General features: G+C 50.9%; 5 protein-coding genes across 5 annotated transcripts; 2 read left to right on the top strand and 3 right to left on the bottom strand.

Annotated features, from left to right (window-relative positions):
* Positions 1 to 403: 403 nt before the first annotated feature.
* On the top strand, positions 404 to 2,096 carry MAM_07227 (uncharacterized protein; the record flags this gene model as incomplete). The annotated part of the gene is made up of 3 exons (XM_040826025.1): positions 404 to 472; positions 555 to 672; positions 745 to 2,096. 3 exons carry the CDS (start codon positions 404 to 406, stop codon positions 2,094 to 2,096), a joined length of 1,539 nt encoding a protein of 512 aa, XP_040676066.1.
* A 346-nt stretch (positions 2,097 to 2,442) lies between these two features.
* MAM_07228 (uncharacterized protein) lies at positions 2,443 to 3,291 on the top strand (the record flags this gene model as incomplete). Its single annotated transcript, XM_040826026.1, has 1 exon — positions 2,443 to 3,291. One exon carries the CDS (start codon positions 2,443 to 2,445, stop codon positions 3,289 to 3,291), a length of 849 nt encoding a protein of 282 aa, XP_040676067.1.
* A 1,054-nt stretch (positions 3,292 to 4,345) lies between these two features.
* Positions 4,346 to 4,716, bottom strand: MAM_07229 (uncharacterized protein; the record flags this gene model as incomplete). Its single annotated transcript, XM_040826027.1, has 2 exons — positions 4,346 to 4,535; positions 4,610 to 4,716. The coding sequence occupies 2 exons, from the start codon at positions 4,714 to 4,716 to the stop codon at positions 4,346 to 4,348; spliced, it is 297 nt and encodes a 98-aa protein (XP_040676068.1).
* A 1,287-nt stretch (positions 4,717 to 6,003) lies between these two features.
* On the bottom strand, positions 6,004 to 7,170 carry MAM_07230 (uncharacterized protein; the record flags this gene model as incomplete). Its single annotated transcript, XM_040826028.1, has 1 exon — positions 6,004 to 7,170. The coding sequence occupies one exon, from the start codon at positions 7,168 to 7,170 to the stop codon at positions 6,004 to 6,006; it is 1,167 nt and encodes a 388-aa protein (XP_040676069.1).
* Positions 7,171 to 8,957: 1,787 nt separating this feature from the next.
* On the bottom strand, positions 8,958 to 11,137 carry MAM_07231 (uncharacterized protein; the record flags this gene model as incomplete). The annotated part of the gene is made up of 2 exons (XM_040826029.1): positions 8,958 to 10,914; positions 10,968 to 11,137. 2 exons carry the CDS (start codon positions 11,135 to 11,137, stop codon positions 8,958 to 8,960), a joined length of 2,127 nt encoding a protein of 708 aa, XP_040676070.1.
* Between the last annotated feature and the right edge of the window lie 3,358 nt (positions 11,138 to 14,495).

The following is a 14,495-nucleotide window of genomic DNA, read 5'->3' on the forward strand; positions in this document are numbered from 1 at the left end:
CGTTCCGAACGTCAAGAGGGGGATGTTGTGGGATCGCATGTGTACGCACAGATGCCAACCGCCCGACCGTCTATCAATAGACGCTTGTTCTGTTTAGACGGACCCGTGAGCCCCGGGACCGTGAACACGGCCCATGTGCTACGTCAATTTGGCGTGACTTGTCCCGCTGCCGTGGTTCAACTTCCATATAGCTTCGCGTTCTGGCCAGTATCTCTCGGCACGTTTCGCCGTCCGAACAGCATCCAACGATCCAGCTCCCCTCGCTCGTTTCGCCGCGACAAGATATCAAATGGACTTTGAGCGAAGCAGCTTGTCAGTAAAAACGGACTGAGCCAACAAAAATCCCCTTTACTCGGTGGTCTTTTCCTGGCCGTACGTCAAGTACTCGCCTCATCTTGACGGGATGTCCCAAGACTCGACAGAGGTGATGCGCCGGGCCATTGTTGAGCTCGTCAACTTGCCAAACTGTGCCGTGGGTTGCCCCCAGCAGATTTCACCGTCTTGCTGCGAGCCTTTTGCCTCCGTTTGAGACGCTGACACGAGACATTTGGCAGGCCAACTGCTATGCCCGGCTGGCGACTGCAAACAATACCTACTCCTGCAGCACTGTGTCAAACAGGGCATCGCTAGAAAAATGTCTCCTTCACGCGTGCCCGCTGCCTGAAGCCATATGTACGAATCACTGCAGTCCTTTGTAGTTGCCCGTCCCCCAGCCCTCTTGCTGACGCTGCGTTCGTTTTGTAGCCGCGAGAAACACGACGGAGATAGCGTGTCATACTCCCGCTCGGAACATCTCGAGTCCGTTTCTCGTCATCAACATTGTCCTCGGCATCGTCACCGCCGGAGTCATCTGTTTGAGGCTGGGCTACCGGTTGTTTTTCAGCCGAAAGAATGGACGCCTTGATTTCGACGACGGCTTGATCCTGTTGGCATCGCCAGTCGCCCTCGCAAGCCTAACCACCATGCTGGCCGGGCTGTGGAAGCACGGAATCGGAAGGGATGTCTGGGGCATACAGTCTGAGCAACTGGTGACCTTTGGCTTGTATCTCTACGTCATGGAGATGCTGTACCTGAGCCTTCTGGCCCTCGTCAAGCTGACCCTGTCCCTCTTTTACCTCGAGATATTCCCCAGCCCGACAATCCGCAAGCTGCTCTGGGCCACTGTCGTCTTTCACATCTGCTTTGGCCTCGCGTTTGTCTTCAAGACGACCTTCCAATGCACACCCCTCAACTACAGCTGGTTCCGGTACGACGCCGCCCACGCATCGACAACGCATGGGCACTGCGTCAACATCAATGCATCCGCGTGGGCCAACGCCATCGGCAACGTGGCAACCGACTTCTGGCTCATTGGCATACCGCTCAGCCAACTACACAAGCTTAGGCTTCATTGGAAGAAGAAGATTGGTGCTTCCATCATGTTCATGACCGGACTGTTGTACGTATGCCCCATGTTGAGCGTCGAGTCCCTGACAAGGAGCGAAATGCCCCGCCCATCAAGGGCATGGATTTTGTCAAATGCCTTCTTCCAACTCGGAACGTCGTGGCTAACCATCCTCCCTGCTTGCAGCGTTACCCTTTTCTCCATCCTCCGCCTCAACACACTTGCGAAATACGCCAACTCAACGAACCCAACCTACGACCAATACCCCGTCACTCTCTGGTCGGCAATCGAAGTAAACATCGGCCTGATCTGCACCTGCTTGCCCAGTATACGGCTTGTATTGCTGCGAATTTGGCCGCGCGTGTTCGGCATGACTACCGCCAACTCAAGCACCGGAAATTCCGCTACCGGAAACTCACAAAAGACTTCCAATCGAAGTATGTCGAGATACTCAAACAAGACACCGGCCAACAATCGTCAATACGAGCTGGACGCTGCTGCCATCCTTGATGAGACTAAGGACGCGGCTGGCAATGTCTCCAGAAGCGATTGGGGCAATGATCCGGAGGGAGGCCATGAAGACGGCGTCCAGCTGGGTCATGGCACCGCCGCCAGAAATGCTTGGGCTTGGAGTCGTGGCCAGGGCGTCTACCAGGGAGAGGACCTCCCTGTCTATCTTGAAGAGGCTCAGAGAGTAAAGTCTCAACTGTAGCATTGTCACCTGTATATAGAAAGTCTGTATAAATGAGAAAGGAAGGCAGGGTGATGAAAACGCACCTCAAGCCGAAACATAAGACAAAGACTCATCAGACCACTCTAGCTCACGGCTATGTGACCTTGTCCCAGGCAATAGTGATTGCGACTGCCTAGACCCAAAATACTGGCCGGAATTGCGTCATTGACTACAACAAGTCCCTCGATATCGCTCTCGAGCCTCGCCATCGCACCTCTGCTCGCCCATCTTGCTCGGGCTCTGTGCCTTGCCGCACCCGACTCGAGGTGATCAAGTCGAGCGCTTCCAACCCAGCAGAGACGCCGCGCGGCGTCGCGCCCCGGAAATGTTCAACGCCGTCCACAACGCGGGATCATCGGTCCACCATAACGGCATGTCTCTCTTCTTAGCAACTGTTCCCGAAGGCGTGCTCTTCCACCATGGAACCACCCGGCCGGAAAGTCCCTCGGATCCAGACCGGCTCGCTTACGAGATCGAACATGCCGAAGGGTTTACTCGGAGCTTCGGTGGTCCGCCGCGACAAACGAAGCCGCATCCGGAGCCGATGCCGGGCGGCGCAGCAAACGAGCAAAAGATAATAGGCCGCACAACACACTTGTCCGACCATGAAACTGGGTGGCTGCACGTGTACCGGACAAGTCGGCCCCTCCAATTCCTGTACGTCGATGGGATGAGCGGAGGGAAAAGTGCGAATGGAACCCCCGACACGCAGGATTATCTACTCCGTAGCGACCCGTCTTACGGAAAAGCAGAACGAGAAGCTAGTCCGACGATCGACTTGGGAGAGCGAAAACGCGCGCAGTCCCTTTGCAAGCTCTGCAAAGAATGGAACCTGCAGGGCATCATTCGAATGGAGGCCGGCTTCGAGATCATCAAGTGCAATTTCACCGACGGCATGGACCAGGTCCAGGTCTTTCGACGTCCCGGGTCGCGAGGCCGCGGCAAACTATGGGCTGAAACTCAACACTTTGAATACCTGCGCGGCGTTGCGGAGAGAAATTTTGACATTCGGTCATCGCGGACCGTCGTCGACTATTCATCCACGGTTTCGGCCTTTTTCTTCCCCGTCAACCTCGCAAATCCCGATCCCAAGCGTCCTGATCTGCCGAGACTCTCGGAAGCCAGCCATGCCGAGCTAGTTGCCCTGAAAAGAATATTTAATGGCCATTATTGAGCAGCGCCAAAACGAAGCCAGGCCCCGAACAGAAATAGACTGGCAAGTCGTCTCCGACGCCATTGTCAGCCGATATGCCGACAGGCTGGAATACCTGGTTCAGCACGTCACTTCGGTGGACGTATTAACCCTCGAAATCGACTTCCTTCTTGATGTTTACATTGATTATTCCGACCCCAATGCCCTTCTTTGCCGGATGACGTCGACCACTGCAGGGTGTTTTATCTACGGGCAATTTCTCCCGCGTCGGAGCCCGATCGCCTTATACACGCCGCCTTTGAGCAAGTCCTGTCGGAGATTTTCACGGCACTCTTTGAGGCTCGCGGGTTATTGAAGTCCCCTCACCTTGCGAGGAGACAGTCTCTGAGGACTGCCAAAAAAAAAATTACGCTCACTGATGGAACATTTGAGTTGGGCTCGCTTCAAGCGCTGCTCCGAGTGTGGTGTTGATGAGGTATGCGTCATTGCCCAGTGGCCGTTTGGCAACGAAGAGGACTATTACCATCCTCGGTGCCGGAATTCACCAGACATCCGCGGGGGTAAGAGCTACTGGCCACCATGGACGTGAGGTGCCGACGAGCTCGTTGCTCACACAGCTTCAATTTCACTGCCATGTGACTAGGAAACGCTCAGCTTTGGTAATTACGTACAATACGGACATGAAGCGAGGTCACAGCGCGAAGCAAGATGAATCAAAATATTTCAGGATCTGGCACCGGGGACGGCGAGGTGTAAAAATCAATGTCCTTCATCCAAGATGAGCCAAGACCCTGATGAATGCCTCGTCCGCTCAGGAGGCTTTCAGAAACTTGCTGTACACAGTATTGAATTTTCCCGCAAGAGACTGTTGATTCCTAGATGATTGAATGCCAAATTGGCCGCCATCTGCGGTGTAAATAGACGCCGTGTCATCTGCAAACGCCCTCTGCTGCGCCAAGCCAGAGGAATGGACGACCTGTGTTAAAACGAGACAAACCTTGCAGTCTAGCTTCTCTCCGGGCTTGAAGTTAATTCCAGGCCGCGGACAAGCAGCCATGTCCAGTCCATGGAGCACTCAGGCCTGCTTCTGATTCTCATTCTGTTTCCCAATCGTCGAAGCAGGTCCGGCGTTCGCCTGGTCCTCCTTGCTCCATTCCGCCGCTTCATCCTCTGTAACGGGACTGGGAGGTTGTGGCTTGTCCCGGGGTCTCATAACCCTTTGCGCACGCTGAATGATTCCTTGTCCCCTAAGGGTCTTTCCACCTCTAATAGGTAGTGAGTGCCATGTCTATTTGAGTTTTAAAAACCAACGGCAATAGAATGACGCAAGGGAACTGACAGTTTAGGCAGGTTGGGCAACGCCTTTTGTTGGGAACCCGAGCCGCTTGCCTTTACACCATCCTCCTTCGTGTTAGCCACTTCATTACTCTCCGTCGTGCTAGCCATTCTGAAGTATTATTGGTTCTACACGTTGCTCAAGGGAATCCCGCTGGTCGTGATTTCACGAAAGATACAAGAACATGTGAGAACTAAGATACCTAGTTCATAGAACACGCGGAAGTAGAAGTCTTCTGTCTACAGTGGCCTGAAGGCTGACACCACGCTACGTCTCAGCTGTGCTTGCGTCACTAACACTCTTCGTCGACTTCTATTTTAGCAGTCAAGTATAATGTTTCAAGCAGCAGCGCCTTATGACGAGCGACCCGTTGTCGTGCCCAGTCTAAAATCTGAACGTTGGCGAACATTGTGCCTAGAGCCCGGCATCAGTCTCCTATTGGGGAGGCGACGACGTTCAGCGAAAGAATTGTTGGTCTGTGTTTGGGTCGTCTTGTGTCGCTCGAATGACAGACAAGGCGTCAACAATTAGGACAAGCAACATCAATGTGATCAAGACCGCCACAGCGCTTAGGGAAAGCTTCACGTGTAGGTGTTTTCTTTGCTTCTAAGCCTAGAGCAATAACTTGTGGGCTCGACTAACAGATAGCTCTTAGAGACTGCTGTCCTGTGTAACACAGCCTACATCTGACAGTACAAAGCGTTAAGGGTAGGTTGTGATCTACCAAATTTATAGCAATAAGAGCCACTAGAATAACAACAGCTACAGTCTGGGCAACTAAATGGCTACTTTCTCATTTGGCGCGAAATGTATTTTCCATGATCAAGCTGTCTGGGGGTGTGGATATTGTGATTAGATGAATTTGAGAAGACTCTGCCATAAGGAGCACCTTACTGCCGAGAAATACGAGCTGAGACTCGCCTACGGCTCGTATCACATAGATGCCAGAGGCTGTTTATGTGGGCATATTAGTATGAAGCAACGTCGGCTCGGAAAGCGACTGGCAAATATTTTGCGATGGCAACAGTAAAACAAGTATCCTGCCGCAGTTCAGAACTCCCGGCAGGAAATGGCGGAGATGCGAGGCACTTTGCGTGGTTTATCAGAACGTCATTGGAGAGGCGAGTTTCACAAGGCTGTATATGAACATCCTATGTAGGCCGAACAACTCACGGTTGGGGTGACAGACGGCGGCCAAGAAACCAGGCTCTTCGCCAGGGCAATCCGCCAAGGAATTCAAGCTCTTGCCGTTCCGACAATCATGCAGAGTTGGGAGGTTTTGATGAAGCTGATAGAGTCCCAACATTCAGCTCAGATGAAAATTTGAAATTGATAACGGACGGAGTGACAAGCCCCTCCCTACCGACGTCCCCCTCTCCCTTCCCCAAAACAAAACCCTACTTCTTACCCTTCCGTTTCTTTGCCGTGCCAGGGTTCGTGAATAAGGTGCTTGGTGTAGCTTTTTCTTGTTCAGGATTACCAGACTGACTACCCCGCTCAGTATGAAGCAAATCTAAATTGGCGTCCAACTGGGCCAAATGCTGGCTCTGCAAGTCCTGGGATAAACCCGTGGACGGCGACAGGTTATCGAAATCTAAATCTGCGGGTAACTGGTCGATGGCTGAGCATATCCTCTTGAAATGAGATGGCATCCACAACTCGTAAACATTTTTAGTGAAACGATAAGCTGTCCACTTTTCTTTGCCATCTAATTCAGTAAAGTCAAATGTACGGATCGGGTGACGGTAGTACGTGGCATCTTTGCCTTTTAGTACAGGATAGTGGCCGTAGATCCTTACTGATCGGTGGTCATGAGAGATAGAAAAAGCTAGTATCTGTCGGTGGACCTCGCTTTCACGCTTTACAGCGCAGAAAAGCTCAGTGACAGCCCGTACTGCAAGAGTCATGCTGTGGGCATTCTGTCGATCAGCTACATCTAGTGCAGCGGCGCTACACTTAACCTCGCATGTTAGGAATGGGAAGTACATGTAGTATGTTGCCATAAAAAAGGACTGGTCTCCGCTGATAAAGTCGCCAATAAAAGGGGACAGCTTAGCTAGCTGGTCTTTGTTGAATGCCTCCCGTGTTAATCCCACAGAATAGTCAGGCTGGGGGCGAGTCCCTATTAATGGGATAGAGTTGTTCCAACCCTCATTCACACTTTCAGTAAGGTGCCTGAGGCTCTTGACACGGAGAGCAAGCGTCTCTGCTGAAGGGACGATTAGTCGAGAAATATCCTGAATCACCCTAGCCTCATTTTTACCCCTTAAGTTGCAGTAGGCGTGGATAAAGATAAAGTCGTCAAAAATAGTGTCCTTAGGGACTGGCTGGTCTCCTTCTAGAAGCTCTTGAATTGCACACTTGCTTGACTCTGTGATACCTAGCTCAGAAATATCCATATATGTACCTTTAGTCTGGAGGAGCAGTTCATATCGCGTGTCTCTATATGGTGCGCTCTTTTCTTCCCTCGGCCGCTGATCGCTGGGAGTCACTGACGTTGCAGAATTCGAGCGCTTACGGCCAAGGGGTGGCAGGGACTTTTTCCGGGCTAATAAATGCTCCATTTTGGATTGGAAGTATTCTTGAGGCCACTTCCCTTCTCTTGCCCAAAATTCAATAGGATTAATTTGTTCACAGGTGTTTCTGTGACGAGTCTCTTGTATTTCTGGGATCTGTTGCACAGGAAAGACTCGAGGCGATCGACGCTGCCGCTTCTGGCCGGACTCCAGATCTTGTTCAAGTACGTCAATGGGTCGTTTCGTACCGCGTTTGCCAGACGTCACAAGATCCTATCATACTTAGCTCCTAATCTCGCATAGACAACAAACATAGGGCCATACCTGTTGAGATGTGCTCTTTTTTTTTGGACATGAATGCATTCGACCGTCGCCAATGTGATTTGGAGTCTGGCGTTGTTGGGCTCGTGTTGTCCTGGGGCTTTTCGGCTTTTGAAGTCGCCTGCCTGTTTGTCCTCAGTCAACGTATCGCTGGGCGCTTCATAAAACACGAACCTTGATCTTTTGGCGCTGAAGATATGCGGCCCGCTTGGGCGACCAACTGTGCTCGAGTGCGGGCCATGATGCTGGGAAAGTAGATGCGCGGCAATGCAGTGATTTTATGTGAAAACTACTGTCTACCCTTGCTCTTGATCTGGAAGCCTACATGTAACTAACTAGTCAGTGGAGAACTAATCACGGGACTGGCCCCACTCTCGTCAAACCTGCAACGTGTACAGGCATCTGATTTGCTGGATGCCGAGGACAATGCCATGGATACTACCCCAAGAACCCTACCAAGCATATGCACGGGATCGAACGCGAATTCCACAGACAGCATCCTTTTGCGGTCCACGCCGCAACATCTGGCCTCTGGGCAATAGACCCCCTTTGCCTGCCCGCCTAGCTCAGCTACGTGAATGGGAACTTCCACTCTCTACTCTTAATTCTCTCCCTGTAGTGCTTGACTTGGATAGAACCATTGTACAGCAAGTGTGAAGTTGTCTTGCTCTTCCAAGCAGCTCATCCCGGTATGCGGGGTTGTAGGTTGGATGGCTTCGGACACAGAGGACGGGAGGTGGTTGAAAGATTGCGAGGTGTCGCCTGTCAACTATCGTCTCGGGGAGGATGTGCTGCCTAGCCGGGAGCCAAACTATGCATCCCGCCGATACTTTGCCGACACATGCTGAAGAAATATTGTGCTCATGAGGCTTTGTTGAATGTTTGTCTCCTGCAGCGGAAGTGACGGTGCTACGTTCCGTTTGCTTCGAACTCCAAATAGTACCTCAGGCTCAGCGTCTGGATTCGTTCTATAGCCGCGCGGGTCAACCCTGCAGTCGAAATCCTGCGAGCAAAAGCTGGACAGGCGTTATGATCTGGGGATGTCCACCAGACGCTTTGCCTCCGGCCTTGGCTCTGTCCCCCTCGCCTGTCTCTGGATTAAATGTAATGTTGTCTGATAATGGGGCCTCTGTTGAGTGACCACGCAACTATTTTGCTGCCTGGGTGGCAACAGCAGTATTTCGAAGGTATTAAATGTAAAGTTTCCGCTGTGTAATGAGGCAACAAGAACAGACACATGCAAAAATATACAAGAAGTGCAACCGCGCAACGCGACAAATGTGTTCCGGGCCAGTCACGAATACATCCAATTCGCGAATCACCCGGTCATATACCACTCACGCTGTGACAACTAGTTCTCAGATCAAATCCACACTTGCACTGCCTTGGTGACAAAATCATCCACTGATAAATTCATCAGTCATTTGTGATAATTTTGAAGGGTTTTCGAAATTCGCCATAACATGCAGGAGCCATCGCAGTCTTTGAACTTGACGCGTAATGCGACCACGTCCTCACCTCCTACGAATGCGCTTCCCCAACACCTCCTCCACTGGTAAATATACGCTTCCTAGATTGCCGAGGACGTGGTTCTGGTGTTTTTTCGAGCGAACTCCTGGTCCAGAACTTAGGGCCGCAAGGCGAGAGCTGCGACGTAGTCTCGGGATGAATTCCTGAGACGGCACGTCAGGCACTGGTGACTTGCTGCTGGAATTTGTGTCTTTTTTAATTTTATTTTGATGTTGATCTAGTTGTTGACTGATGCCCGTCGTCGGTCGATTTCGGGCGCGAAGGGCTCTCCTGTCTGCCGCGCCAGCTCCATTGTCGCTAGATTGCCCGCCGTGCCCATGAACATTTGACTTCGGTCTCTTGGGGCTTGATTGCACCAAAGAAGAATCTTGGAATGCGACCTTTCTCCCTTTCCGTGGCCTGCCCTCTGAAGTTGCAGATTCGGGCTCAGCTTCGGTGAAGGACACTTGCTTCACCGGCCATCCAGCAAGTTTGGTTTGGCTAGGATATGTATCATGTATGATATGGCAGTGATCTCGATCAAGTTGTTGATTTGTGTCTGTTGATGGACGATTTCGCCTGTGTAAAGCTCTCCTGTCTCTCATGCCAATCTCATTGCTGCTAGGTTGCGGGCTATGCTGTCGAGCGTTTGACTTCTGTCTCTTGGGGTCTGGCTGTGCTAAGCAGACGTCTTCGGCTAATGCCTTTCTCTTGTTCTGGGAGCTGCTCTCCAAAGTTGTCGATTTCTCTTCGGCCTCAATTTTGTGTGCCTCTTCCACCGCCCATTCCAAAAGATTAGTCTGGTTAACTACGTCCTGCTTTGCGTTGACGTAGTCAAAGGTCGCGTGAACAAAGCCAATAAGAAGATGACTACGTCGTTTAGTAAAGTCAAGAGCTTCTCGTGCTGCTGATAGCTTTTTCCTAGCCTTAGCCAACATTTGGATACGCTTTTCCTTCGGAATGCTCAGGCGATTGGGGTCCTTCTGCGTCTTCTGATAGACCTGTTTCGCCTCTGATTCTGCATTTTGTACTGCCTCCCGTGCGTGGTCTTCTTCGATTTGGCATCTTGTACCTGAAGCATGAGTACGGACGAATTCAGGAGTTTCATCATCCTTTACTACTCCCTTTCTTTTTAACTCTTCCCAGGCTTTATCGTGTTTCGATTTTAGACGCTTCATAGACGCAGCATAGCGGTCAAGCCACCAGTACTCGAAACCAAGATACTCGATCCACTCCGTTAACCTGTCCTGCTCCCTGGGACCTTCTGCTAAATGGAACGGTCGGGTGAAGCCATGTCGAGTCAACCGTGCTTTGACCGCCTCTTCGTAATCACAAAAATCTTTGCATCCAAGCTCTCGCTGGTACTGTTGCTGCCAGTTGTGGTGCCTCTGAATATAATACCATTGTTTGCCTGGCTTCTTCAAAATTGTCGGATCAGCTTCAATCTTGGCCGCCTCTTCTGCCCAGCCTACTTCTATAAAGTTACGCTTTATCTTGTCAGCAAAAGCTAAAAATCCATCTTCTTTGCCTTTGTTGCTAGTCCCTCTGTTATTTAATTGCCACTTTCGGAAATTCTGCCACCTATGCCATTGTCTTTGTATTACGTCTTGATCGTTAAAGTGATCCATCTCTGATGGTTTACTGGATCGAGGCTGCCGCCAAAACGGCTCCAGCATCTCGTGATATGCATCAGGGTCTTTTGAAACCGATTCTAGAAGGTCAATTCGGTACAGTGGGCGGCCACCGTCATTGACAAGGTTATCGTACGCTTCCATCTCTCTCTCCTTATATACCTCTAGCGGATCTTCCGGTGATTGAGTTTCTCTTTCCCTTGTACGCGGTTGGTCTAGTGATAGAGAATCTTCTCTGCTGGCTACATCACACAAAAGCGTGTCGAGCTTATCAAGGTCAAGCGGACGAGAATGAGCCGTAGGGTCGTCGGTTAATGCTCGTTGTATGAACCTAAGCCGGCGTGAGGAGATGAAATGCCTGAAAAGATAAAGAAATACACTAACTGTAGTCTCTGAGCAAGGCGATCTCGCTCTTCTTTGGACAACCTGTCCCAGTCATCAATAGGAATCTCGAACGAGCCGTCGGGGCGGCGATGTTTCTTCATAAATTCGCCAAGCTGTGAGTCGCTCAGGGCCGATACATCGTCAACGGTCATCGATCGCGAGCAAGACATTTTGCCGTGGACACTGAAGGCTTAAACCGCGCTTTGCGGTTGTAAGAGTCGGAAATTATGATGCAGACAGATGTTTGAAGACCCAAGTCTATTTCCCTCAAACGCGTCCTGGGCCTAGTCGCACTCGCTTCGGTGGGGCGGCGGGTGGTCGAGGCCTGCCCAAGTGCATAACGGTGTGCCGCACGGATAGAAGCAAACATGCACTTAACATCCAATGGCGACAGACACGTAGCCGCCGCCTCTTGGTTTGAAACGAGGTGCAGGTTTGAGGCACGATTGGTCAGGAGTGAAGAAAGGTAATTATAGTACAGTCGCGATTGTTCGCTCCAATAATAAAAGTCCACTGCCCCCTAGGCAATAACAATAGTTATCTCTTCCGCGCCTTTATCGTAACACCCCCTCATGAGACATCAAAGACACCATGGACATTGAAGACCTCATTGCTCGTGTGTACCCCAACTTCGACAAAGATCACGAGCTTTACGCGGCAACGGCAATCGAGGCTAGCCCTTTTTATGTTGCACCACAGCATCAAAGACCCAAGCGAGAGGTTCGATACGGTCGTGACGACCGGGAGACAACCGAGCCCCCGGAAGAACCAGCGGACAAAAAGACATCCGAATACGGTGGCAGACCTTTCATCGAGGTCAGGTTTAGCAAGGTCCCACGATCGTCCCATGGGCTGGTATTCGGATGCAGCAAGAAGTGCGATGTTATCCTGCCAAATCTAAAGGGTCTTAGCAACTACCACTTTAGCTTGACATTCGACGAACAGGGACGATTTATAGTAAAAGACTTACAATCTGGTATTGGAACTGAAGTTACCTACGACAACAAGGGGAAAGGTAGGCGGCGAAATTTCAGCTGGATCATTGGAGGGGACAAAACCGCGCATCGGCAAGAACACATCATCATCAAGGTAGATGACCATGTCCAGTTTGAGGTTGTTGCCGTGGAGCATGACATCACATGCAAATCGTACATCGATAATGTCAATACGTTTCGTCAGGGCAGCGCGACGGCAGAAGGTCTTATCCATGATCTAGACATCTTCCGGAGAGACACAGAGCTGCCGACGGGGGCGCATACGCCTAGTCCAGGCCCCATCTGCGTTAAAAAGAAGATTGGGAAGGGTGGATTTGGCGTCGCTATCCATTGCTGGAATGTTAGTACTGGGAACGAGTTTGTCATCAAGACCCCCTCCAAAGAGGTCATGAAGAAGATCCTCAAGCACGACGAGCATCGGAAGAGATGGAAGGAAGAAGCAGACAATATGAGAAACCTTACACACGTCAGTATTTCCTAGGTCCATACTATTGCGGCTCTAACTTTCAACAGGATCATATTGTAAAGCTTCTCGGCGTAGTTGACGAACCCCCTGAATTGCATTTGGAATATGCCCGGAGAGGCCCTTTGTCCAATTTAGAGGATATAACGATTTCCGAAAGCGTGTTGGTTCTTACGCAGTGTCTTTCGGCCTTGTCGTACCTGCATGGTGAGCAATTGGCGCATCGCGACATCTCACCAAACAATATCTTGGTTCGATCACGAGCACCATTCGACGTTGTGCTTGCGGATTTTGGGCTATGTAAGAACGCTACAGAGTTACGCACTCGGTGTGGCACTACTCCATATGCTGCACCTGAGATCTTTGAGGATATCAGGGTCGAGCGCTACTCGACAGCTGTGGACATCTGGTCCCTTGGCGTGGTTACGTGCAAGATCTTAAGAATCCTCCCAAGCTACTCCGAGCATATGCGACGCCTTGAGCGAAATATTACTGAGGTGTCGTGGTGTCATGCAGTCGTTGATTCTCTTGGGGAGCTTTACCGTCGTCGACCTGACAGCCTTAAAGGATTCTTGCTCGCAAGCATGCTAGTCATATCTCCAGAAGGACGAAATTCCGCTCAAGGTTGCTATAGGAGAGTAAAAGAGCTGCCTGGCCTCATTCTGAACACCGAAGCCTGTGACGGGGTCTCGGACGTCTTGTGGCGTGGTACCTCAACTGTCTACCGTAGCGACACCAACGCAGATGAGCAGTCAACCGTTCGACTCGGACGAGCACCGGTCGCCAATGCTGGTGACACGGTCATTGGTGAGCAGTCAGCAGGTGGCATCAGTTCAACAGACTTAAGCTCTCGTAATTATGAAACAAGGCGCAGGTCTGCTGCGCCACCACCTTCATCACGTCGGTTAGAAACTAGGTCAAATCTGAAGAGGTCAACAACAGAAACGGCTCCGCAAAGCCCTAGGTCGAAGCGTCGGAGCCGACCTTTGGTCTCGCAATTGCTTGGCTACCATGTCCCGCATCTGTGGGCTGCAGAAGTCGAAGACGAAGCAGGCGAAGCGGCGGCCTTGCTGCAGGGTTTAAGTAACGGCGTACACCAGTATGTAGGTTTTTCTTGGTACTCATATTCTGCTGCTAATGCATCCAGCTAAGACAGGATAATTTGCCTGATCCGGCATCAGAAAGCATCCCGTCGTGGCACCCATGGGATCCCGTCGAGGAGAAGCCTTTGCATTGGAACAGCTCCACGGGCTGGGTTCATTGCGATGATTTACCACCCGTTGGCCCCATTGAGCAAAATCCCTTTGGTCTGAACGGCTTGACTGAGAGCGGTCATTCCGATCACACTGCGCCAAGGACGGTACCCTGTCCACAGAATTGCCACGAGGATCAGAGGAGGTCTGACATATAACGATTCGACCAATCCAATCTCATCTTCTTTTCCTGGAGCTTACATGACCCGAGAACGTTTACAAACTTGCGCGGTACTACGTCATCCTCGCCATGTCCACGTACGTCGTGTTTCGCGTCGCGTCGATGACACGCCGGAAACGCGACTATATTATCAACGTAACGATCAACGTAATGATCGCACATGACAAGATGTTATATCTATATCTACTCCCGCGAGAACCGGTGGAGAGAGAGAGCTAACTTTTTTTTTACCAACGTATACTTAAATTGCAGCATATTAATACGTAACAGCACCCTTTTATAATACTGTGTCTTTGCTATTTATTGGCTGATAACCTCCTGGTATGTGGTGGCAAGGTCTCTCATGCCAACAACACGAGACTCGGGCCGTATCACAGCGTCTTAAGACTTAAGATGTGTCATCAAGAAGCTTCTGGAGCAACCTGATGGTCTACTTTGAAGGCGGCAGAGATGGAAAGAGGGCCTCTAGGGGAAGAGACGCTGTGCAGAGAAGTGCGACAAATCTTAGCTCCGGATGTTCAAGACGCTATACCCCGACGATATATTAAATTTAGGACAGGTTTCAAGAGAGTTGTGAGTTGGATGCTAGGCTGAGAGACTAATAGCGATGAATAGAGTAGGCAACTTTTCTTCTTT

This window comes from Metarhizium album (assembly GCF_000804445.1).
Source record: "Metarhizium album ARSEF 1941 chromosome Unknown scaffold_28, whole genome shotgun sequence".
NCBI classification, from domain to species: Eukaryota; Fungi; Ascomycota; class Sordariomycetes; order Hypocreales; family Clavicipitaceae; genus Metarhizium; species Metarhizium album.